This window comes from Callospermophilus lateralis, chromosome 6, assembly GCF_048772815.1.
Source record: "Callospermophilus lateralis isolate mCalLat2 chromosome 6, mCalLat2.hap1, whole genome shotgun sequence".
NCBI classification, from domain to species: Eukaryota; Metazoa; Chordata; class Mammalia; order Rodentia; family Sciuridae; genus Callospermophilus; species Callospermophilus lateralis.
In genome coordinates, this window is record NC_135310.1 from 28,235,105 (window position 1) to 28,256,302 (window position 21,198).

Below are 21,198 nucleotides of genomic sequence, written 5' to 3' on the forward strand. Positions count from 1 at the left end.
GAGGTGTTCCCCAAAAGCTCAAATGTGAGACAATGCAAGAAGATTCAGAGGAGAAATTATTGGGTTGTAAGAGTCTTAACCCAATGAGTGATTTAATCCCTGATAGGGATTAACTGAGTGGTAAATGTAGTGTTAGGGTGTGGCTGGAGGAGGTGGGAATTGAGGGTAGTTTGAGGTATATATATATATTTTTAACTAGCGAGTAGAGTCTCTCTCTGCCTCCAGATCACCATGTGAGCTGCTTCCCTCTGCCACAATCTTCTGCCATGATGTTCTGTCTCACCTCAAGCCCAGAGGAATGGAGCCTACTATGGACTAAGACCACGGAAACCATAAGCACTCAAATAAACTTTTCCTCCATTTAATATTATTATGGTCAGATCTTTAGTCACAGCAGTGAAATGACTGACTAAAACATATGTTTTCCATTTCAATAGAAGGCCAGAAAACATAGGTCTGGGTTTAAATCTTTTTGTGGGGACTGAACCCAGGAGTGTTTTACCACTGAAATACATTACTAGTTTTTTTTATTTTTTATTTTGAGACACAGTCTGGCTCAATTGCCCAGGCTGGCCTCAAACTTACAACCCCTGCCTCAGTCTCCAGAGTCAATGGGATTACAAGTGCATGCTACAACACCTGACTGCACTTAAATCATTTTAAAGAAGAAACACATAGTGTATGTGGCAGAAATATATATAGTGTGTGGAATGATGCCCTTTATTTTTTTTTCTCCTCAATAAAGATACAGTAATAATCCCATAGTCCTTCAATGCTGTAATAGAAAGAACACCAAAATGGGAATTACAGGTTTTAGTCATTGCTGTGACAAAATTTATGTTAACCTGGGTAAAACATTTAAATTTTTGAGGCATCCATTACAAGTGGAAAATCAGGAGGCTGGACAAGCTCTCCCAAGTTCCTTCCAATGCCAATATTCCATGAGTTAACAGTCCCAAACATTCTTTTACTTCCTTATTTTATTTAATGTAAAAGATAACCCTTGTGGTAGGTGTGCAGAGAAAGGAGCTACTTCCTTTGGTTTCTTTGATCTCAAGAACTGACACAACAACAATCACAAAATGCTATAGTGAATAACTAAAAAAATTTGACAACTCATTTCCAAGGCTAAGTTTTAAAATGGAAATATGGTCAATGTATTAGAATGGCATAGAATTTAGTCAATCCTATTTGGAACTACAAGACCAGCTATAGATTTTAGGACTCTCATAAGCATATTTCTCCTCTGACAAATACTAAAATACAAAGTAGATCTGAAATACCACCTCTGTCAACTTTTCAATTCAATAGACAAAGGTTATTTTCTGAGAAAACAAATAATAGTAAGGACATTCTCTTTATAAAAATCAAACTACAACACTAATAATAAAAACCCCTATAGTAACTAAGTATGTGTGTCATCAGTTATTTCTATTAAAAGCCAGGCTTGCAGACTGAAAAGTAAAGAAAACTTTCTCCTCTACCCATAAATAGCAGGGAATTATATAACAAGTTCTTTAATCCCCAAGTGCTTGGAAATACACCAAGATATTTCCAAAGATTTTTACCTCCTGTGTTTCTCTGATCTTTTTTAGTAATATGTTTGCATGTTAATACTACTCTTTTCCTTATGACAGCTAAATTTCAGATGCTACTTTAGCCTCATAAAGCACCTCTTCCTACCAGTGATTTAAGGATTGCAAATCTTTCATGTCAAACTCACACAACCTTATGAGGTAGGCAATTCCTAAGTAACTAGAGCTAAGTCACAGAAAGGAAACAAGAAAATTCTGTGAAAGACAGTGAAACTTTCATCTTCCTTTCAAATCATAACCTATTATTGTAAATTCAGTGTAAGCTAATTATAAAAAATTAGAGAAAACATAAGCATGCAAAAAGAAAACCACTACCCAGTTCATCTGAATCAACTAGCAGATCCCTTTTCCTGTTCATTCACAAAATGGAAGCACAGTATAGTACCATTTTGTTACCTGTTTTTTTTTTCCTTTAACAGATGGGAAATACTCTACATATAAAAATATAGCTATTCTACAATGTATCTTTTAATGACTTTGTAATATTCTATCACAATGTAATGTCTAAATCATCCATGCCAGACTCTGGGGGAGTTTCTGAATTTCTTCTTTATTTGCAGGAGCATCTTTTCCAAGGCCTACCACCTCCCTCAAAGTAACCAAAATGCAGGCAGCCTCTAACTCTATTATATTCACTGGTGGACAGAAGCTGAGCATCACCTACTACTCTCTGGGTGGAGTCCATACCAACCTGACAGCAGGGAGAAGCAGCCAGGATGTCGTAGGTGTACATGGTGCCCAGCTGGTGCCAGCTGCCATCCCACCGTGACTTACACTTGATGCAGATGATCTTGTGAACCCCTTCCAGGCAGTCCACACATACTGCGTACAGATGCATGAGTCTCCCTGTGCACAAAAGACACAAAGCTGAGAGTGGCCATCGTGAAAATCACATCTTATCGCCAAAGGGGATTTTAAAAAATGCCTTATCTACCAATTCCAAGTAAACATTTTATCATATAAATAAATATAAAAAGCACAAAAGTTATTTATCACACATCCCCAAGCTGCCCTTTAAAATTAATGATGAATTACTATTATCAATAGGACAGCTACTTTAAATTCAAGCTTATTAAAAATAAATACTTGCTTCAAATTACTTTTCCAAAAAGTTCTGCCAGGTTACATAATTGATCCTCCCAAATTCATAAAAGCAAAGCCATATATGCTCCAAACCAGCCTGTATTCACAGAACTCTGCTCAGAATCTTACGTGTGGCACATGGAGAATGAACTAACTCTGGTCTTGTAACGAGCTCTCGCCACTATGAATCTCGCCATAAAAAAAGTTAAGTCTGTCTTGGTACTGACAGCCCAGGATTATGCCACAGTCTATATTACTATGTTAATTATCCTTCTCTCCAAATTGCTCAACCATCATCACATCTAATTTAGGAATCAGAATTATATCCTACTTATAAGTAGTTTGTTAAAAGTTCAACATCTTATTATTTACTGGGCTCTTAAAAAAAATCACAACCTCATTCCTTTATTACTTATCAACATCTTAATGTTTATAAAGAAACAATGTCATCCTAATTTATATGAAAGGGTTAGGATTCAAACAAGTGGGGAAGATTCAGAATGTCTAAAGATCTGCCGAGACAATATGTATCAGTAGCACTGCTATCTATTTAGGAACACGGAGCTTCACTGTGCCCAAAACCCCTTCACCAGAACACATACCCAAAGTGGTCTCTTAAACAGAATGTGATCACTGCCCCATGTTAGACTACAGGTTTTCATCATTGGTAGGGACCAAGCCACTTCTCATACACTGGAAAGGCATGTAATGAACAGTCAGTCCTTAGAGGGAACCCTTTTGTTATTGTTGCTTACATGACTCTCTATTCTTGAGGCCAGGAACTGGGTCTTATTCATTCACATAGACTTGGTGTCTAGCACAATGTCTGGAGCATAGAAAACACTCCTCAAGTGTGGGGGTATATAGATGGGCATGCTATAATAGCCAAAGACATTATAACCTTGGGGCCCTCTGTGCCAAAAACAGGAAGGAGACCAAGAACTGCTTGCAATACATCTCTGCTCTGGTACACTGAAATTAAGAAGGTCTCATTTGCCATGGCAACTCTGATGCCTAAAGGCAATGTTAAGGAGCCAGTTCTAGTATCCAGAGACCACTAGAAACACCTCATTTCCAGTCTCCCTCCCAGACCTACTCACTGCAATTCTCAAATATCCAATCCTACACGGGCCGTTGCTAGGGAAGGTGGGAGGAGAGGGGCACAGAAGTTAGGTGTTGATCAATAGTCATGATGATAAAGACAAATACTGTGAGCTCTACATGAATCATTTCATTGAACGCTTATAGCAACACTATCAAGTAGGTCCAACTGTTACTCCCACTTCAGATAGGAGAAACTGAAGCTTAGGGACCCTGAGCAGCTTGTTCAGGTTCACAAAAAAAATAAGTGACAATATCTAGACTCAAATTCATGTCTGTCTCTTAACCTACAGGCAAACTCTTGGGAAAGCCTGGCCCAGACCGAGTTTCTGGATTTGATTTTAGTTTTATTACACACTGTCTAAAGTACAGAGAATTCTACATTTCTAAGGACGAGGTTGTTTGTGAGTTCAAGTAAAAAGCAGATTCAAAAATGACATGTGGTGCAAAGTGGTAAAGAAGGTCAAGAAGACCTTCCTAATTAGACCCATCTTAATAAATTATTAAAAACAAACAAAACATTTTCTCAGATGAAGAATCAGAGTATGAGGGCACAGGTGGAGGTGGCAGTGGGGGAAGATCAGGGGTAGGGCAAGGGAATAACAATCTACAGGGTCCACCACTGAAAACAGCAAATTTTTCAGCAGCACATAATCAACTGTATACTGTGGAATCCCATAACCTGGAATGTTGACTTCTTATTGCCGTTGAAAATACTTTAAGGAATATATGGTTGGGAACCCTGGTGGAAAAAATGAACTACACAAACCTGTTATAAGTAAGATCACCCATACATCTCTGAGATATACCACAAAAACACTGGCACATGTCCAAGGTCTCATTTGTGACTTCTCTGGTAATAATTAGACACTCTGACCTTCAGATTATAAAATTAACAGTGAATTCTCAATACTTTTATAGTATATATCTAAAACATTCATTATCTATTTGTGTATGATTACATATTTATGGGAATACAAATGACAGGGGCCTACCTAATTTTCACCTCTTTCTCCAACCACTCACTAATACTTAATCTCAAGACTTGGTCTTGGGTTCTCTCATATCCTCTTTCTTTTCTTTCTCTTTTCTCCTTGTACTCAAGATTTAACCACCACTGTTATAAAATAAGCTCCTGGTGTTAATCCCAATGCTAATGTATTTTGAACAGTGCTTGCTAGATATCTCCATGCAAAAGTCCCAACATACATTCAAATACAAATGCTTTCATCTTCTTTGCCTCCCAAATCAGGTCCTATTCCCAACTTCCTCTGCTCCTGTCTGGGTCAGCACCATTTATCTGATCTAGAACCAAAGTGGCCAACAAAAACTCTTCATCCTCTATAGTCAAGGAGTCCCAAAATTCGCCATTTTCCTTTAAAATAATCTCTTGAAGATATTTCCTCCTTTTGATTCCCACTGTCACCATGCAGTAGGCTTTCATCATTCTGCATTTAGGCTACAAAAATAAAGTTAAAACTTTAAATTAAAATTTAAGTCTCTAGGGCCCAACCCTTTCAAATAACTTTGGGGGCATATCATTGTGCTTTTTAAAAATTGTTCAAAATCGGGGCTGGAGTTGTGGCTCAGTGGTACAGTGTTTGCCTAGCACGTGTGAAGCACTGGGTTTGATCCTCAGCACCACATAAAAATAAATAAAATAAAGGTATTTTAAAAAGTTGTTCAAAATCTTTCAAATCATAAGGAATGTGGCGTTCTATCTATGCACTCTCATTCATCTTCATAAAGAATGGTTCAAATATATATGTATTTAGATGGACACATAGTTTTATTTTGTTTATTTAGTTTCTTTATGTTGTACTGGGGATCAAACCCAGTGCTTCACGCGTGCTAGGCAAGCGCTCTACCACTGAGCCACAACCCCAGCCCAAGAATGGTTCAAATTTTAAAATGGAGAAACAAATGTGTTTCTACAACACTTCCTTCTAAAATTCCAGCAAACAGGATTTTAAAAAAGGAATAAAACACAAACTCCATCTTCCATGAAACAATGAAGTACCTACAATCTTAAACCAAAATATATGAGGTTGCAAAGTGGATAAAGGAGTAGGAAATAATTTAGTTCTGATACTGGAAAATAAACAATGAGAACAGGGGATAAGCTGCTGAAATGGGAAATGGCAAGGTGGGGAGTGCTGCAAATTACAAGCAACCAGAAAATTGCCTCTTTCCTCAAGAGGCAGAATATTCTAATATCCTCAGAACCTGGGCTGGACTCAGGACTTAGGCTGATGAACAGCATATGGGAGGAGTTTTGGAACTCAGCCTTACGCTCAAGCCTCTGAAGAGTCCCTGAAGCTTCTACTTTCACCCTCTGGAAAGCTGTTCTCATAATGCCATGTGAATAAGTCTAAGCCTGAGTGGATGTAAATTAGTATAGCCACTACAGAAAACAGCACAGAGGTCTTTCAAAAAATTAAAATTTGTCACTGATTACATGGTGACAATATAATATTTGATATTCTGTGTAAAAAAAACAATTAAAACTACAACTACCCATGTGATTCAACAATAGTAGTGGTACAGGTATATATTCAAAGGAAATGAAATTGGTACGTTAAAGAGTTACTACGCTCCCATGTTCACTGCAGCATCATTCACAATAGCCAAGATATAGAACCAACCAAGTGTCTATCAATGGATGATTCAATAAAGAAAATATCGTACATATACACAATGGAACGTTATTCAACCATATAAAGATGAAATCCTATAACTTGTGGCAACATGGATGAACTTGTCATGCTAAGTGAAATAAATCAGGCACAGAAAGGCAAATATCACGATTTTAGAGTAGAATCTTTAAAAAAAAGTTGAACTCATAGAAATACAGGGAGAATAGTGGCTACTCAAGACTGGGAAGGGGAGAAAAGTGGGAGAAAGAGATTGGCTAGTTGGTACAAAGTTAATTAGGAAGGAGTAAATTCTGGTATTCTATTGCACAGTAAGGTAACTAAAGTTAACAAGGATTTTGAATGTTCTCATCAACAAAGAAAGGTAAATGTACAAGGTGACAGATATCCTAAACACCCTGATGTGATGATTATACAATGTATACATATATCAAAACATCACATTGTACCTCACAAATATGTATGAGTATGGTGTTATTATGTGTCAATTAAAAACAAAATAAAACTAGCCTAAGGGAAGATGAAGACTACATAGACCCTAAATGAGCCGTTCTAGATGAGCCTCCTGAAGCATCTAGTCTGACAGCTGCTAGATGTGTATGAAAGATTGTTCCAACCAACCCACCCATAGAATTGGGAAAAGTTCTTAAATCATAACTGCTTTTAAGCCATGAAGTTTTGGAGTGTTCTGCTTTAAAACAAAGGCTAAAAAATAATTAAGTAAAATTCTCAAAATGAATGAGACTACTCCTTTTGAATTCAGCTCCCTTTTCTTGCTCAGAAATATAACATAAGAAATCGTTAAGAAAAAGAAATTGTATCCATGAATTAAGAACAGAAAGCTATTAAAAAGAGCTCTTAGGAATTAAAATTATGAGAACAGAAAGTCAAGGAAATCTCCTTGAAAAAAGAATAAAGAGATAAATAAAAGGGCCATGAAGAATTCTCAACCAAAAAGTAGGATGAATATAAGAGATCCAACATCTAATTAACAGGAGTTCTATAGTAGTTTTTTTTTTTTTTTTAAGAGAAAATGAGGAGAAAATTTATCTGAATGGAGTGGGTAGGGGAAGAGCAAATATCATGGTGAAATTAGAACACCAGGGATATAAGAAACCTGCAGGATGGGGTGAAGATAGAAGAAGAGACAAGAAAAAGAAATCAGACTTCCTAATACCAACACTGTAATATAGAAATACCTTCAAGAAGAAAATAAAAAAAAATACTTTCAAAACTTTCAGGGGAAAATATTTTATAATTTAGATGACTATACCCAGTTAAATAGTAGTCAAGTGTGAAAACAGAATTGAAACAGACTTTTAAAGTCTCAAATCACGTATTCCCATGCTCTCTTACTTCAGAAACTTAGTCCTAATGTCTCCTAACAAACTGAAGGAATATACCAAGAAAAAAGAAAATATGGGATCTAGGAAGCAAAATTTACACAGGAAAAGAAATGAAGGCTTTCCAAGGATAGCTGAAGTACAGCAGGTCCTAAGGGTACCAGGATAAATAGGAATGGGGGGATAAAAGGCTCTGTGAGGAACATTTTCTGAAGGAAAAAAAACACAAAAATGTCTGTCAGGTACGTGGAAATGCTTTTGAAAGGTTTGTAAAGCTGCTGGAGAGAGAGAGCAACTAGCTAACTATATATATATATATATATATATATATATATATATATATATATATATATATACCTAAGCAAATAAAACTATGAATTAACTCTAATGAAAACAAAAGGCATAATAGGAAATATAGCCATATGCTTTGGCTCAACACTAAATATTTACAACTCACAGCAGCAAAAACATTAAAGATTTAACCAAGAATTGTGATATTTTCTCCTAAAAAGGGGGGATGTATACTCATCCACCATAAAAACTAACAGATAATACCTAAAACTGGAGAATGAAGATAACAGTATTTAAATTATGATGTTAAAAGCTTTTCAAAATCAGTTAAGATTTGAAATGCTTGTCTCTGGGGACTGAGACAGCAGGAGCTGGTGGGAAAAAGGCAGAGATATATTATTTTCACTACAGGCTATTTTTAGCACACTTTTAAAGGTATGAACATGGTATATGTCATGCATCTCATCTTTATGGAGATTCAATCATTTTATAAAAATTAAAGAGATTTCACACTTGTACTATCCACCCCATGTCATTCAATTTATGCTTCAAATTTGCCCAAGTTCTTGGATATCATCCACATAAACTTTCCCACTGTTCCCACCATCACCAAAATAATGTCTGAGGTTTCTGCACTTTCCTTTTGATGCTACCAAGACAGTCTCATCTTTCACAATTTCAAAATTAATTCAACTGGTCTGAAAACATATTGGCCCATCCTTATTCCGCGTCCGCCCCCCCCCCCCGCCCCTCATTATGATCCAAGAAAATGTACAGCTTTCTGGACACATTAACACAAGATTCAAAAGAAACTATTTCATAGCCAGTGAGAATTATACAATTCCTTTCCTAAATTCCCTCCCAATTATGAAAAACTATACACCAGTAATCCTCTCTTCAAATTAAAGCAGAAAAAGAACATAAAATTACCCACCAGGCCAACTATACTTGGTACAGTGACATCAGAGTACAAAAATCACCATCACCTCACTGGGCGAAGCTGAAACATTCACATGTTACCTAGCACCCGACTAGAACAAAAATACAACATCAATTAAAATTAAGTCAAAAAAATTAAGTCAAAACAGAGCAATTCCACCTTGTTAGCTTTTTTGAGTTTTAACAAACAGTAAGCAGGCAAGGTGAATCAACACCTATACCTTGAAGGTGGCAAGGAACATCATATTCGATCTCATCATGTCTTGAGGGGCTTAAGAACAGAGTTCCATCCACCAGAGGGAACTGTTCGAAGACAGGGAGTGCCCGGTGGCACAGAGCACAGTTTACAACATTTCTGTGGCTGGCACTGAGGGCTGCAAGAATGAACTTCCGTAGATCCTCGCCCTGGCCCACTTGAGCATCATCTTCCATCCTTACATGAAAAGTGTTCAGCTTATGCCTGGGGATGTGAGTGAGGAGCTCAGAGAGGTCCAGCCGCCGTAGGAACTGTACAGGGGTATCAAAGTGTCCCCCCCTGTGAACAGATAACCCAGTTGGAGCATAATCGAAGTGGGCATTTCTGAACACATGGCCCCCAGCCATGGCCTTTTTGTGAGGCTCAAGATGGATGGCATTCTTTAAGAATTCCCCAAGGTATCTGGAGGAGCGGGGACCACTGAAGTGGGCAGGGGAAAGGATAGAGTAGCCAGTAGGTGGGGACTGGCCAGGGGAGCCACAAGGGGAACGGGCACCATAGGCTGTGGCACTGACGACCTTTTCCTGGGAGTTCTGCCGGTCCATGGAATGTCGTCGGGGGAAATCATGGTTCAGGCCTTTCTGAGACTTGTTTGGGGGCCTGCATTTTTTTGCCTCCTCCCCAGCCTCCCCTGGGGGCCGCCCTGTGTTCTTCTCTGACCCAGACTTCTTCTTTTTCTCGTCCTGCATCCGCTTCACCTGGTACCAGTCTGTGTCCTTCTTTAAGTGGCCCTGACCACAGCGACAGGAGCAGAATCGGAAGGCCAGGTCATAGCCCTTCTTGGTCCACATGTTCTGACGGCACTGCTTCTCATTCCAGCTGCGAGCCCGGCCAATGCAGTTGAATTGTGCCAGGATGCTGCTCTCCCACTCATAGAAGCACTGCAGGTGCATCCAGGTGCTGTAAGGGCAGTGCTCATTGTTGCACACCACCTTCTGATAGTCATCCTTCTCCAGGTCCACTGGTCTCCCGAAGCTGCAGAGTAAGGGCGTGGCACATGGGGCTTCTGGAAGAGGAACCAAAAGAGAGACTCAGTGCACAGGACACCAGCAGACACCAATCCAGACAGCAAACCTATCATCCACTTCAGCCCATTCATGCCAGAGATATGCCACTACTGGAATAAATACTAGACAAAATTAAAAAACATTTACCATTTTCTTCTGGTATGAAGTTGTACCAAGGAAATTTATATTCTGATATTTGTTATCTGTTAAAAAACAAACCAGTGAGCTTCAAAAAGTCTGAATTCTTCACAGTGCAATTTTGTGTCAATACTTGCAACAGTACAGTATGAGGTTTTCCTAAGATGTGGGTTGGGTGTAAAGACAGGCAGTTACAAGGTTCCTTTAAAAATGAATAATCACTCCAGAGAACTAAGAAATAATATGAAGCAGTTCTGTTGGCACTTCCAAAGCCCTTTATCATGGGCTTTAAGTTGTCCTGAATATCCGAAGAGAGAAAACAGACAAGCCTCAGCTCCAATTCTCTTCTAGAGTGAGCTGACCTAATGGCAGTTATGTGTGGTCAAACTAACTTACTGGTCTACAAAGAATTCCACTGCCAGGCTATAAAGGAAAAAAATCAGAGTTCTCCCAGTTCTTTCAGACAGAAAGCAAAAACAAGGAGATGTCTCTACCCGGTCTTAAGCAAAGGTCTCACACACATTACAAACAGCCAAGCAAGTTCCCAGAACAGAAGGAAAACATGATGGCACAAAGCAGAACTCATTTCACCTCCAGAGCTGGGGCTAAAACACCCAGGACCTCACACATAGGCTAGGCAAGCACTATACCACCAAGCTATATTCCCAGCTCCCAGAACGTATTTCTTTTTTTTTTTTTATGGACCTTTTAATATATTTTTTAAAATTTTCTATGGACCTTTATTTATTTTTTATTTATATACAGTGCTGAAAATCGAATCCAGTGCCTCACACATGTGAGGCAAGCACTCTGTCACTGAGCCACAATCCCAGTCCAGAACCTATTTCTTAAATAGCAAGTGTGGTATAGAGATTAGAATTCCAATGGATTCCTGTAACTTCTCAATGATAACTCAATGAACTTAGAACTCATTTTTTTATTTGTTCTTTTTAGTTATATATGACAGCGGAATGTGTTTTGATGTATAAAACATACAGAATTTTTTTTAAATGTCAAAAAATTTGATAGAAACGCTAAAAAATTAATATTGTTTCCAGAAGAAGGGATGGACGAACAGAGCACAGATGATTTTTAGGACAGTGAAACTATTCCATATGACACTATAATGGTGGATATATTTGTCAAAATTCACAGAGTATGCAGCATCAACAATTAACCCTAAGGTAAACTATGAAATTGAATGATAATGATGTCAGTGTGGTTTAATCCACTGTAACAAATGTACCGCTCCGTGGAGAATGTTGATAGTGGGATGTTATGCATGTGTGAGGGTAGGGAGTGTGCAGGAACTCTCTGAACTCACAATTTGCTGTGAACTTAAAACTGTTCTAAAAAATGAAATATATTTTTTAAATGAAAGGAAAAAGAACTGGAAGCCCAGTTCCATGGAATATTAGCTTATAAAAGTGGACTGGTTACTTCACCTATTTAATTCTCAACTTCCTCAACTATAAATGGGCATAATTAGTTACTTCCTTATAGAGATTTTAGTGAGGATTAAGTAGAAAATGCTTAGAGCTTTTAGCATAGTACTTTGCATATAGGATTTACTAATGTTATTGTCACTCTTGTTCTTATCATTAGCTGAATCTTTATGATACAACTAGGACATTTTAATTTGTGAAATAAGCTCTGTAATGAGGTGGTGGAGACACTAAACTAGATATGGCAAAATTGGTCAAAAGTAGGGCCAAACTTGGAGACTGAGAGCCTGGTGGTGTAGAAACAGAAAGGATTCCAGGCATGCCAAGGAAAAGAGGCCAGAAGCCACAGGCCCAAAGTAGGAGCTGCCAGTTATAGGGAGCAGGGGCTGAGTTTAATTACAAGCCCAGAGATGAGAAGAGCACCATACAGAGCAACATGACCAGTAGGCTTCCCCACCTGGTCTCTGCATTTCTGCAATTTTCAATACAATTCATCACTCCCCTTAAACTCTTCTCCTCATTTATGTGCTATTTTATTACCATCTAGTTCCTCCTTTGCCTCCCATTCCTCAAAAGAAGTACTTCCCAGGCTTAGTGCTCAGCACTTCTTTCTCCACTATTTTAGAAAGAAGCTAAAAATTAAATTTGTCTTTTATCAGTGAGGGCTCTACTGGTGCCTGAACAATTCTTTGTGGAATAGGGCTGTCCGGTACATTATAAGAACACTTAGTATCTGTAGCTTCCACCCACCTTACCTTCCCATAACTCTGCTGTCCATAACATTTCAAAGGCCCCTTTGGGGGGCAGTATTAATCCCAAATGGAAACCCCTGGACTTGATGGCAAAGTTTCCATGTGCTATGTGCAGGAATGTAGACAAATCCCCTGTACTTGAGACACTAAAGGACGACTCTCAGTCTCGTGATTCTGTTTTAGAATGTGCTCCTTAGTGGCAGTGTGGGGCATGGGACTGAAAGCAGGTAGTCCAAAGACAAGGGCTCTAGTTATCTGGTGGAACGATGAGTTCCTGATCTCCTGTAGCAGTGTCAGATGACAGCACATGAGAACTCACAAGATGCTGAACAGGGACAGGTATGGACAGAAGACTTTGGGCTCCCCTAATTTGAACCTGCTGAGTTAGCTGCAAGTACCCATGCAATACAATATCAAGTTAGAAAAAGACATGAATGTAATTAGAACTCAAAAGAGTCTGAGCTGAGAGTACAGATGTGGAATGAGTTACCCAGAGACAGAGGTCCTGAGACCCATGGGATGCTCAAGAGGAATTGGAGGAATGGGCATAAACAAGAAACTGACGAAAGAATCCTGGGAAATAAGGGTTAGTACCAAGACTAGAGAAGAAAAGTCCTCAACAGAGATTGGTAAAAAAAAAAAAAAAAGGAGAATCACTGGAAAACAAGTCAGAAATTCCATCAAATCAGTTAGGGAAAAGTATTACGAATAGAGGACTGTGCAATGTCCCAGAGTACCTGGTAAGATTAGTTTCTCAGCCTTTGCACTACTGACACTTTGGGCTGGGTAATTCCTTGTGTGGAAGCCATCCTGAGAACTGTTAATATGTTCTAAGTAACATTCCTACTCATAGCTGCCAGTAACACTCCATTTGCCTGATTGTGACACCCAAAACATCTCCAGACACTTCCAGATATCCCCTAGGAAGCAACATCATCCTTGGTTGAGAACTATTGGATAAGATAAGCCTGAAATGTCCTTGCAGAAATAAGCAGTGAGTTGGGCACTGCCACCTTAGTGAGGACAATCCAGTGGCATGATGGTGGTGAGGCCAGAGGCAGACAGTGAGCCACTGATGGCGAGGTGAAAAGGTAGAAATATATGCAGATGTCTCTCCAAGAAACTCTTTCAGAAGTATAACTGTAGAGGGAAGAAAAGAGAATGGGCAGAGGACAGAGAAGAGCAAATGCTGAAACCTAAGCATGGTCAGGCACTGGGGGAATAAATGTCAACAATTCAGGGCAGCTTGACAAGACAGAAGCAGGAACAAACACTATGATTCCCCTACTCAAAAACCTTCACAACCTCACCACTGCCCACTTAATGTATCTGATTACTGTAGCTTCCCCACCTAGGTTCTAGGTGTGCACAATTCTTAATCTTCATCTGTTCAAATACTGTTTTGTCTAGGACAGCAATTCACATTATTAACCAGTACCATTTATGAGCCATGAGCCCTTGGACAAGTATTTAACTTTTACGTCAGTTTCCTCTGTATAAAATGCAAATAACAGAACATACCATAAACTGTACAAGGATGAACAAAAACTAATACACACAGTGCTTAGAACAGGGCCTGGATAACTATTAAACCTCCACTCTTCCTCCCACTCCAGGGATCAATGCAGACACCAGGACTTTCCTCCCTGTGCCACTAGACTCCTCTCAGCATGGTATGGTCTTAATCTTACTGGAGTCTATCACTGTGGTCCTGCCAGATGACAACTCAGGAGAGAACACTCATCTTTGAGTTCCTGAGACCACTGGGCCCAGGCCTTTTACAAAGTCAAGGCTGAATAAAGTTGCATTAAAGACACTATACATAAGACTCACACCTGCCAAGAGGAGCAGATCTATAATCTATAATAAGAAGGGAGAGATCTATAATCCCAGAAGAGACCTGAATATACTAAAGCACAGTGAAAAAAAGTAGAAGAGTGGTTTGAAACGCTGAGAAAATTAACTGCAGTCACCTGGGCTGTGACCTTTAGTGTCCTTTAAAATGTTAATTAGTCAATTAAATAAAGTTCAGTCACTTTTATCTTCAATCCTCCGGAGGAACAGACTTGCAGGGAATGTCTCCAAAATGAAATAGCAATAACCAAAATATATTAACCCAGGCTAATAAACTCAAATGAAAAGATGGCCTAACTATACCCTTACATTCACAATATTCAAATTGCATAATTCTGAGATTTACTTGACATTTCTTTAAAAAATATAGACTAAGGTAGACTAAGAACGAAAAATCTTATTTATATTTCAAATCAGCAGAAAATGTATCATTTAAGCAATACTAAGCACCTCCTACACACCATGCCTTTGGAGCTGGAAAGATATGGCAAATTGTGCTAGTAGCTCTAATGAAAGTACATGCAGGCAACACAGAGAAGGTACCACAGTCCTGCCCACATCTGTCTAACAACACTGTCTATAATCATCACCACCATTCTCATGTGCTTTCTACCTTCCAAAACTCTACAGAGGGCCCTATTATGGTTTGGACATGGTTGAGTGCCCAAAGACTCATATGTTGGAGGCCTGGTCCCCACTGTGGCAGTGACAGATGGTATGGAACTTTTAAGAAGTGGGCCTGATGGGAGGTCCCTGGATCACTGCCTTTAGAAGGCAGAATACTAGTCTCCTGGAGTGAAGAGTTTAAAAAGCCTGAGCTCCAACCCAAGTGGCTCTCTCTTTTGCTTTATCTTCAATCATTCAAGATATAGCCTCGAAGAGAATGTTTCTGAAATGTAATGGCAATAACCTGGCTGATGATGCGATGACTTGCTCCTGCACATGGCCCTAACATTGCCATTGTCCATACAATGTGACCCAACCAAGAGGGTCTTCCCCAAAACCAAGCCAATGTAGATTCCTTGCCTGTAAACCTTTAAGACTGTAAGCTAAATAAACACCTTTTCTTCATAAGTGGACTATCTCAGGTATTTCCGTATAGCAATGAAAAGCTTACTAATACAAGCCCCCACTCCAACTTGCCAGGCCTGTTTGTTCATGTCAGCCACTTTGATGTGGCCTTGTGGCTAGGCCTCAAAAACAAATGCAAAGCCAAGATCTTGTTTAATGTTGAGTAATGCATGCTAACAGACACCTTCCTCCATGACACACACACAGCTCAAGGGTGAGTCTGCAAGGGAGGCAGGCAATTCAGGAACAGGGTGACTAGGAATAACAGGAGGGTGAGCCATCAAACAGTCAGGGACTTCTGACAGTTCTCTCACCTCTCACACAGCCTCCCACCCCATCCACACTGGAAAGGCAGCAGGGAACAATAAGACAGATGGGTTTGCGTGTCAGTCCTGCTGCTGACTAGTTGACACTGAGCAGTTTACACATCTGTAAACTGAGGATAAAAAATGCATGCCTCACTCTGCTCAAATATATGTGAAAACACTTTATAAACTATAAGGTTCCATAAAAATGCCTACATTTCTATGCTATGTCTACCATATTTTTATGCCTTTGTAAATGGCTCTTCAACTAAATGTAAACTGTTCCAATGTATTTCCGACTTTTTCGAATGTTTTCAATGTACCATACAATAGGCACTTAGAAATTAATAGACAAATAACGTCACACCTCTTTTCCAATTTCTTGTGTCTTACAACTAACCAAAACATATAGGAAAAGATTTTGTAATTCTAACAAACAGTATCAGCAACTTTGAAAATCAGACTTATAACAAATTAGCTTTATTACAGAAGCATTTAATTGCTTCCTGAAAGGAAGAAATTTATAAGATCCTTGGCTCTTAAGAACAGCAGTCCCACAAAGGTATAAATGGAAAACAGATTGATCTGATAACTAGGCCTTTAATGGGAGGAAAAAAACAGCACCTCACATTCAGGGAGGGCAAGTATCATAAGTGTCCTTTGGGACATTAGTCTAAACTGTGATTAGAACTAAACTAACAAGAAATATGGTAAATTTTCTCTTATGCAGAGTCATAAAAATGTATATAAACCCTCCGAGGTCTGTTTTTACAGTTTCATCAGCAAGCATTCAGTGTCTATAATCTATTTTTCCTTGCATGAGTTAAAATAAACAAGTTTCATGTCACTCTGGGCAAAAATCTGAAGGAGTTTCAAGTCTAGATAACAAGGGAATTAGGCTGAGGTCACCTGGCAGTCTGCCTTGTCTCCCCAACCTACTCATCCTGTATTTCTGCCCCTACTTCAAGACTCCATACTCTATGCCAGGCAGTGGTGCACACCTGTAATCCCAGAGGCTCAGGAGGCTGAGGCAGGAGGATTGCAAGTTCAAAGATAGCCTCAGCAATTTAACAAGGCCCTAAGCAACTTCCTGTCTCAAAAGAAAAACTGAAAAAAGGCTAGGGATGTGGCTCAGTAGTTAAGTGCCCCTTGTACAATCCCTGGTACAAAAAAAAAACAAAAAAAAAAAAAAACAGAGACTATATATTCCTTTTAGTTAAATTAAAAGTAAAGGGTCTGACAAGAGTCATTTGTCATTTACACTGACCACTGGACAAATCCAAATCGCCTGACAATCCTGACAATCATTCACACAAAATGAAGGACCCATAAATCAGGAATTGCAATCTTCAGGGTTTTGACTGTGAAATGAAATATTTTCAACCATCTTAAAACAGATGCAAGCATCTCAAGCTGTTGGGAGCTGGGTGCAGTGGAGGAATCCAAAGAGTCTTGTGAAATCATGAAAGGCTTTCTAGGCAAAGTCTAAGGTAGGGACCTGGTCTTATGCATTCTTATAAACTCATAACTGTTAAAATTGTAAAAGGTATTTAATAAATGCTTTGTTGGAGGAAAGAATGACCCAACCAGATATAGTACACTGGGGTGACTAAAATACTAGAGACAGGAATCAGGGATGAATCTCTAGGGATATTTAGCCCTTCTGGGGGGACAGGCAGTCGGGGAGTACAAACTAAGTCTTTCAGAGTCAGGCCAGGCCTTCTCAGTCACCCTCACTTCCTCAAATTCATTGGCTATGGGTACCAGTTTCTAAACAACTATTGAAAATATTTTCCATACAGCAATTCCTTGTATATGAAAACACACACCCCTGATTGCACAGTCCCCCATGGGGCATGAAGTTCCTGACAAGTGTCCTCAATCTCTACCTTCAGAGTGCATGGCATAAGACTACATACAGACTCTGGAGTCAGCCTGCCTAGATTTGACTCTCAACTCTGAAATGTATTAGTTTTCAAGTCTTGGGCAAATAATTTAACATCCCTGTGCCTCTATTTTCTTACCTGTAAAATAGTGAAAATAACACCACCTACTTCAAAGGGCTGTTAAGAGGAACAAAGGAGTTATTAAGGTAGTTTGAACATAGCCTGGCACTAAAGCATTCAACTATAAGCAACTATTATCAAAAGCTATCTCACTTTACATCACTAAACATAATAATCAGGGACTTTGAATGAACTTAGAGCAAAGTTACACAGAGGAGATGACTACCCTCCTTTCTCCACATGAGCAGTTCACCTGGACTCACCAGGAGTTTAGCACTTTTGACAGGGCACATCAACCCCTTCTCAACTCCACATACCACACCACACAGGGGGACCCACTCTCCTCTCACCTTGTGCCTCTCCTTAGCCCCCCAAACCCAAATCTCTCCCACATATCCCATGCCCAGAGAAGTACCTCCCTCTCAGCTGAGAAAGCTAGCTCACTATCTCCGGGTCCTGCGCACTCAATACTCCATACTCTGAGGCCAAAGGCTGCCAGTGTCTTGCCTGTTCTTCCAACTTAACTCTTTGTCAATCCTGACTTCTCATATGTGTTGTAAGCTTATAAAGGACAAGCAATGTATTTCTTCCCCACAACAAACAAAGCAGTCTGGCATGTATCCAATATTCACTGACTAGTTGTAAAGAGAAGGAAAAGTGACCTTCAAAATGTTTCTTCTAACCCTTTAAAGATGTTTTCCTCAGTCCCAGGCAAATAAGTCCCTTGTTGGATGTCTCTTCCAACCTAAACCATTTTTACCAAGCCTGGGTAGCAGGGAATCATAAAACACAACTGCATTTTATTCATGAGACAATTTAAGACTGATTACCCCAATCTAGGGTAGACGTTGGGGAAAGCATGCTCGGAACACATATATCCTCAGTCACTATGTTGTACTTCTGCTTCTTAATTATGTCAGCTTTATCAGTACTATTTCTGTTTGATCTCATAAATTAACTGTGTGGCTTATCATAGAGTCTTTCATCATATCTAATTGCTATTCCAAGTTACTGATTTCTGGATGTTTTTCAGCACTTCTTTTTTTAAAATTTTTTTTAAGTTGTAGATGGACATACTACCTTTATTTTATTTTTGTATTTTTATGTGGTGTCCGAGATCGAACCCAGTGCCTCACATATGCTAGGCAAGCACCCTACCACTGAGCCACAACCCTGGCTCTTTCGGTACTCTTAAGTCGTTCGAATAATATTTTGAAAGCTATAACGAGGATTTAAAATTATAACAGTAACTGTCAAAATAACAACACAAATGCCATTAAAGTTCTCAAATATGTTCTGTCAACAAGAGTTCAAACACACCATCAAAGTTAGCTGGTATTTTTGTCTATAAGAAAAGGTGGGCCACTAGGTAACAAAGCATTTTTATAATGCAGCTGACCTGCCAGCTTTGAAAATATGAGCTGGCTTAATGCATAATTTGGGGGAATGTGTTCACTGAAATTTTGTATACAATATGAAGCTTTTATTAATATTATTTGTCATTTTTTGAAATTCAAATAGTTCAGTTTGCATATAATGGGATCATTGTCCTAGAAAATAAATTAGCAAGGCTACCTTTTCTCTTGCTTGGAGATTTAGAGTTTAGGGGAACCAGATCACTGAAAACTGCATAAGCACCCTAGCATCTACACATACTGTAGGAACACAAGGAGGTCTGGGTATTCTGGGAGCCAAATCACAATATGGTAAAATGGGAATGGGTCTCCAGATTAAGTATATATACAAATATATGTAAGTATGTATATCTACAAAGAACAGTTCAGATAGTTGTTAAATTATTCCATTTTAAAAGACCCTATAGAAAGACTTCTTGTCATTCTTTAGTATCATATTCCAATTTTAAGGCATTTTCCTTCTATGGAATATAAATCTTGGTTTTGGTGATCCTTATCAATATTCTCCTTTGTCAGCAAAACTCCTTGATCATAGTCTATAAATGTGATCCCCATTGACCATTTAAGTTGTAACACAGCATCCCCAAAATGTTGTACCTGCCTCTTCTCTCTTGATGAGCCCTAAAGTAGAGGCCAAAGCCAAAGCAGAATTGGCCCACTCACTTTACCACTGGAATCCTAATACTACAGCTAAAAAGACCATGGCTTTTCCTCTTCCCTAGGATATTCCCCAAGTAAAAATATAACTGCGTGATTAACTGCCAAACTGGGTCATCAGCAGACCTGTCAGGGAATACAACCCATAACTCACTGCTTTCATCATCTTCCAAAAGCTCAACTGGGAAATAATTTTTTATGAAATGTTTCATAGGTGACATGATGTCTACACTCTGCTCCAGATCAGAACTCCAGTAGAGCAGTTTAGTTTCAGTGTTATCTTAAAGGAGTCCAGGGATTTTGTTAAGGAATGTGAAAAGAATGTCTTCTAGGTGCAGCATGCACTCTCCAGGTAGCCAGGCCTCTACCTCAGCCCCTAATACTTATTCACATACTAGGCCCCAGAGTCATTTGGGCGTGGGACTTCTGTGCAAGATAAAATCGATCACTCAATTAAGCCAGATGGCCAAGAGCTGGTTACCTCAACCACATTGTTTCTTTCCCTTGACAGACTGCTTTTAATGATGACAGCAGGTTTCATACATTTGTTTTATTTATGAATGGACATTGCAAATGGTTAAGCGACTGCTTTTTGTTTTCTAATCTGATGGGTTATTATAAAGCACACCACTGCTGTTGTTTGCTTCATCTGTACTGGAAATCTGAAAACTAAATTTGTGACCTACCTTTTAGAGCAGCTCAGAACATGCATTTTTTTCCCTAACAATATTATCTTTACTATTAATATCTTCACTTATTATTCATCTTACAGTATTATATGTACTTTTGAAAGCCTGTTTAAATTAATTTTAGAATAAAGATCCAAATAATAAAAAAAACATCTATTTGTCAACTCCTAATTTTCAAATATGCATTTGACAAATGTGCATTAAAGCCGGTACTTGATGGGTGCCAAAATTACTGGTGCTTATATTCCAAAGCCAGTCAGAGAAATAGGTGCCCACTTGACCTCAATGCAAATACAGTGAGCATCCTCCTCTTTGCTGTAACACAGGATTTTGAACCTTGCCAGTCTAGTAGTTTTACTTTATCCTTTTTGTGTCAGACACTGAAACAAAAGAATATGAAACAAAATGTACCCAAACGAGAATTTGGAAATTGAAAATACTGATAATATTCTGTGCACAAATGTGATAACAGCATTTTAGTTTCCCTTCTTCTACTCCTGGGAGGAATCAAGGAACATCAATACAATATTTGACACCCCTAAATTTCTTCCATCATCACAACTGACCATAAATGTGGTAAAAGTTAGCTGCAAATAT

The 21,198-nt window shown here is 38.9% G+C and overlaps 1 protein-coding gene across 1 annotated transcript in view; it reads right to left on the reverse strand.

Moving 5' to 3' along the window:
- The window catches only part of Heca (hdc homolog, cell cycle regulator), a 44,275-nt gene that overhangs the window by 4,675 nt on the left and 18,402 nt on the right, over window positions 1–21,198 (reverse strand). The window contains exons 2-3 of the mRNA XM_076858197.2: window positions 9,228–10,268; window positions 2,287–2,441 (exon numbers count right to left, since the gene is read on the reverse strand). Coding sequence (XP_076714312.2) covers window positions 2,287–2,441; window positions 9,228–10,268 — 1,196 coding nt within the window. The remainder of the gene's footprint in view (window positions 1–2,286; window positions 2,442–9,227; window positions 10,269–21,198) is intronic.